General features: G+C 35.5%; 1 protein-coding gene across 1 annotated transcript in view; it reads left to right on the top strand.

The window, feature by feature from the left end:
• Positions 1–278: 278 nt before the first annotated feature.
• The window catches only part of LOC140227862 (uncharacterized), a 63,835-nt gene continuing 58,126 nt past the window's right edge, over positions 279–5,987 (top strand). Inside the window, exons 1-3 of the mRNA XM_072308252.1 lie at positions 279–623; positions 1,569–1,686; positions 1,952–2,082. Coding sequence (XP_072164353.1) covers positions 279–623; positions 1,569–1,686; positions 1,952–2,082 — 594 coding nt within the window. The remainder of the gene's footprint in view (positions 624–1,568; positions 1,687–1,951; positions 2,083–5,987) is intronic.

Genomic DNA, 5,987 nt, shown 5'->3' with positions numbered 1-5,987 from the left:
CTACACAGTTACAATGACAAATTTCGGAATATTTCATGAAGATAATCGATATCTCCGCAACCGAGTACTTTTATGAGTTGTGCTATATATGAAATTAAAGTAGAAGAGTAAGGGAATAATGTCATGCCATTTTCAGAAAATTGTCCTTCCCCGACTTTAGGCTCCTTTTGTTGTAGTGGGTCACATATTATGTAAAATGTCAAATTGAAGGTAACCATTGCGATTAAGAAAACATCATTATTTTTTAATTCATCTCATGAATTTCTGTTTCCTTAGCGATGGAATTACAACATGGAATCGAAGAATGCGCCGATAAGAGCCAGTCCCATCGAAGCAGTTGTACGCACCAACCTCCCTCCAACACAACTTTCCTTATACTTACGTGTGTCCTGAGTGGATTTAAGCCTGATGTTTCTATGATATGGACCGATGACTCTGGAAAGAGACTAAAAACTGTGGCTTCGCGGCAGACAACATTATCTGACGACACATACGAGAGGTTGGAGAAAATCAATGTTTCAGCTAAACATGGGACAGAGCGAACCTTGGTGTGCATAGCTACCGGTGACTCGGTGAATGGAACGTCAACCAAAGAAATCACTCTTCTGTCTACATCAGGTTCTGTGAAAAATAATAATAAAAAGAATAATCACGTGTCTTATTAAAGCTCCATACCGCCAAATAAACTGCGAAAAAGGGTATCCATAACAAAAACAGAAAATTGATTTGTTTTTATTCTGATTTGTCACACGGAAATCTATTCCGAGTTGTTGTTGTTTTTTTTTATTGAATGGAATTGATTGACAACACAATCAAATGCGAGGTTTCTCTGCTTTTAAAAGCTCTCGCATAAAAAACACCGTTTACTCTATGTATCGCTCAGTATAATTGCCTATCATAATGTACGTTTTTGTACAGTCAATTCAAACGTCTGTGGCACTAAACAGAATATCGTCCACGGTGTAAAATTACCGAGGTAGTAATCGACATGTTTAATGACTTCTAACTCTATCAATTATTGACTTGGCTTTTACACTGCAAAAAGTCCGGTGTTAAATAGTGAACACCGAGCTGGTGTTAAATTTTCGGTGCTCATTTATGGTGTTAAATTAACACCTCCGGGTGTCATTTCCAAATTTTAAGCTGTTTTTTGAAGAGTTTCTTAGTAACTGCACTTCTTGTTGATTTTTAATTTAAACAAGACGATCAAGAATTTTACAAAAAATACTAGATTTTTGAAAAAATGTGAAAATAAATTTACACCAAAATAACACCAGCTGGTGTGGTCTCTTATTGAAGCTGGACGGGGGTTAAACCACTGATATTAACACCAACAAATATCAAATCAACACCATGTGGTGTCATTTTTGAATTATCACCAGTACAGTGTCAAAATAACACCAGGTACAGTGTCAAATTAACACCACGAAGTGTCAGGTGAACACTTTTCAACACCATCACAGTGCATTTTTAACACCTGTGGGTGTGGTCCTTTATTGAAGTTTGATCGGTGTTAGATTTAACACCCATGGTGTTAAATCTAACACCGATGTTTTTACAGTGTACAGTGTCTATATAAAATTTCAGGAAAACACATAAATGTTGGTCTCATCATTGGACTCTCCATTGGTGTACCTGTCGCCGTACTCATCCTATTTCTCCTTCTTAGAAAGCTTCAGCAAAAAGGTAGGTATCGTTTTATGTTTCTGTGTCTACTTATCTATCTATTTTTGGTTTGTTTTCTTCATAAAATAAATTAAATGGAATGAACTTGAAATATTTCTGTCTTTTGAATTTTCGTATTTAAACGATTGAAATTGTTTTAATCAACCATTTCTGCCATGTCTGCCAAGTAATTATTGAGACAGACTAAGCGAAAGATTAAAGAAAATACAAACAACTTCCACTTTATAGTAATACTATTTCTGAAATCAATATTCATGTCATTCAGTTTCGGAGGAATTAACATCGACAGAGCAGACAACCCTGAACAGCGAAGATGAGAGCAGAAAGTGGTACTCCATTAAATGGGCGGACTTCAAACTTTGTTGTAGACGACTAAGGGACGTATCTAGCCAACACGTGAGTATGAAGTGGTGATGACGTGTGCTACTCTACAGGAATTTTATGTGATTACTAATTTTGAGCAAAATGATATAATACGGACTGGCCTTGAGGGGATACAACATTTAATTCCCGATTCTGTTCTATTTCTCCATGTTAAAGTAGGGGCCTATAGCTGCTTTTATATGATCCTCCGAAGCTCGAGTGTTTTATTTGTTTGTTTTTTCCAACGGTTCACAAGCTCAGAATTAACGGGTTAGCTATCGTGCTCAGTATCTCGAGGTTTTTTTTTTTTTTTTGCTGAGTTTATGTGTTTGTTTGTTTTGTTTTGTCTTTTTTTTTTAAGAACACGTAGGCGTACCCAGGCTTTTTTAGAGGGAGATGTTTAAGATTAGATCTATTTTATTTTAATTGAAAATGTGACCGTGCACCTCAAAACGAACATAAAGTCGCACGCACTAATTTTGCGTGAGGACTGAAAATAAGTGAAGGGTTTGTTTGCAAAAACCGATAAGTCCATTTTTGAAGATTTTGAAGTAAGATCTCAGTCATAAAGTACAAAATAATACCTTTTAAATGATATATTGGTTACTACATATAAAGCTATAATTTTGAAGATATGGTCAGAAGAAACAAACATTTTCTTATTATTCTCTTTATTTTTCTTGACCTTTAATCGCAAATATCTCCATTTGGCAAATATGGACTTATCGGTTTTTGCAAACAAACTCTTCAAGTGAAATGGGTCAACCCAGCCGAACTTGACTTTTTCATATTTTCTGAAAGAGCGGGTCTTCTTTTACATTATGCTAAAATATGGTATCATAAAACGGGCAGGAAAGTGTGTGTTTTTTTTAGCAGTTTATCTCGAACATTTTTGGTAGAATAGTGTGATTAGGTGTGTCTTTAGAATCCCTTTTTCATTTCTCTCTGAAAAACATTGTCCACACTCTTTAATTTCAACTCTAATAACTTTTGAAAGGATAGTGCTACTGCTTTGAAAGTTGGCTTTAATTATGGACAGAATGTGTTAATGAGGCATGCTTAATTTCAGTTTAATCTGATAATCCCTCCATTGTTGTTACTTTGGTGGTTTACTTCCTGTCTTTTGTCCCATTCATCGCACAGCCAGCATGGTTTGATAAAGATTAAGCGCTTGAATAGACACTGTACTTCAGAGCCTCTTTTCTCAATTCCCACTTTTCCTGAGTTTGTGCCTTCTTTATATTGGAAAGATATTAGATAGGCTAGGAGAGTCCATTTGATTTGAGTTATACATCATTTTAAAGCTTAAAGTCTGCTCTTTCCGAATATGGTCTTAACTAAAAATTCATGTCTGGCGACTTTTTGTTTGTTTTGAGGTGCAGGGTCACAAATAATTGATTGACAGGAGAAGCGGGAACGCTTTGGAAGTGTGGTGGAAGGAGGGGGTGGAAAGCGGGAAGAAGCTCAAAGGAGTTTTGCCGATGAGCCTGAAAAATGGTAATGATAACAATAATAATAATGACAATAACAATTATGATAATAATATGAATTCAATCAATTCATCGTTTATTGTTCATATGGTTATTTGTTCTCTTTACATGTAACTCAATGGAAATTACATATTCAGAAGATACAGAGACATGAGACATAAAAATAAAACATGCAAATATGTGAAAGTGACATTAACAGGAAACAAGGAAAAGGAAATGTCAGATTTAATTATTTCATATCTATCTTTCTTATTATTATAATTATTTTTATTATGATTATTATTACTATTATAAATCATTATCATTGTTATTATTATTGTATTGTATTGTGTTCGTAGTGATCTCATCTGAAATTTCATTGTTAACTTTACTTCTCTTTTTTCACGGTATAGAAGTGATTTCGTCACCAAAATTCACTATAAGCCTTTAAGATAATTCCATCACCTAGGCTATCAGCCGAATATGACCCTGTTTGGGCACTTCGCTTGCCGTCCGTAACCATTCTGAGAGCGAGCGACCGACAAGAAACTTTAATTTCTTTCAAACGTAGAATCGTCATAAAATACAATGGATTTTTATTAAGTACAGGTACATCTTCACGCCGCATTCGAGGATAGTTATATTATGATATTCAGGTATCACGCTACTAGAAACCATCTTGTTCCTAGATTTTACGAGCGATAAAAAATTGGAATTTTGTATTCTGAAAACTGGTTCTAGTGTATTGTTTCTCCATTCTCATGATGGTGTACATTTTATTGGCATCTTCCGTTCTCATAGTGGGTATGATAGGAATAGGCTATTGGTCATAGGCCATTATCCACTGAAATTCACCTATTTTAGGCCAACCTCTGCCCAATTCTTTGCAGTTATATTATATACTAAAATTATTTAAGTAAAAGAATAATATGATATTAGATAGAGACACAAGATACAAACCAATTCCCTTTCATAAGAATAGTAATTATTAATATAATCTGCATTGCTTAAGATACTTAAAATGCGAGTGAGCGAAGGGAGCGAACGCTTCCGGATATTTCCCTTCCACTTTCTTTTTGTTTGCTCTAATTTCCTTTCTCTTTCCTTCTCTTTTCCTTTCCTACTGTCGTAAATGTTTTGTTGGCTTTTTTTTTCCAGCCAATTTGAGGGGACATGTGCCCCCCACGCCCCTTCCCGTAGTTATGCCAATGCGACTCATGGGCAATATGAACTAGAAAGGCCGTCGAAGGCGGCAAACCCACGCCTCTACAATGCCAGAGCCCTGTTGTTATGAAGAAAATTTATCTTGATTCTTTTTCTTACGAGTTATATTGAATTTTGCTTTAACTTATAGATGAAATGTAGTATCCCAGGAAGTCACTGGGTTAAACATGGTTGGAGTGGTTGAAAGAGCCAAATTAATTGCAACTGATTGACAAATCACCGTTCTCAACATGTATAAACACCGATTACTCAGTGTGTTTTGAGTAAGCCATGATATATATATATATATATATATATAAAAAAATCATGGGCTTTACATACTCGGATGGGAATCGAACAAATGACCTCCTGATTACTAGACAGGCGTCATATCCACTAGACTACCGAGCTTTCGCCCGATAGCCAGTGTTGGTCCGAATCCCTTGATAGCAGCGAGTACAGCATATTTTCATTCAAATTAATAACTCGACGCAAGAATCATTAAATTAAAAAGAGCCAAATTAATTCAGACATAGTAGAATAATACAATAAGGCAACAGCTTGCCCAGGTAACCCACAATGCGTGTTTTTTGTCCGTACCTTTCTTGCAGAGGCCACGTTTTTCCGCCAATAAAAAAAGAAGAAAAAAAAAACGGAAGAGAAGAAAAAGAAAACGGATATGAATGGGTCTAATAATCATATTATAAAAACTCATTCAAATTATTGCATATCTTCAAAATTTGTGGTCAAATCATGAGACAGAGTACTAGTAGCTTAACTTTGGAGGTATAAAAATTATTCAGTTTCCGCAAATGGAAGTGGCAGCTAAAGGCTTTTGTTTTTATATTAGTGTTAATAGTCTGGATCCCACCACCCCCTCCCCTCCCCACACACACAAATTAGCTTAAATTAACTTCAGTTATTAAGAAAAAAACAAACAAAATTTGAGGCACTGCATTGTGTAGCGCTTTTTCTCACTTTATTTTGGGAAAATAAGGAAGTTGATAATCTGGCAAAAAGCCGAAAGGTTCATCTCCACTCCGGCGAAATTGTGCTCGTATAACACATGTTACTACTAGTGATAAATGTATGAAGCATCTGTATAGTTAAGACTTAAGACCCCAATTCATGTATTACTTTAACAAAAGATTATGGAGAGGGGAAGACCGGATAGATCGCTGTTTTTGGTGTAACGCCTGCCATGCATATGGAGAAGGGCGCACAACAGGATTGGATAAGTAATCGACGCATTTTGTGTATAAACAA

Source organism: Diadema setosum, chromosome 4 (assembly GCF_964275005.1).
Source record: "Diadema setosum chromosome 4, eeDiaSeto1, whole genome shotgun sequence".
Lineage (NCBI taxonomy): Eukaryota > Metazoa > Echinodermata > Echinoidea > Diadematoida > Diadematidae > Diadema > Diadema setosum.
This window is presented reverse-complemented; position numbering and strand designations above follow the sequence as displayed.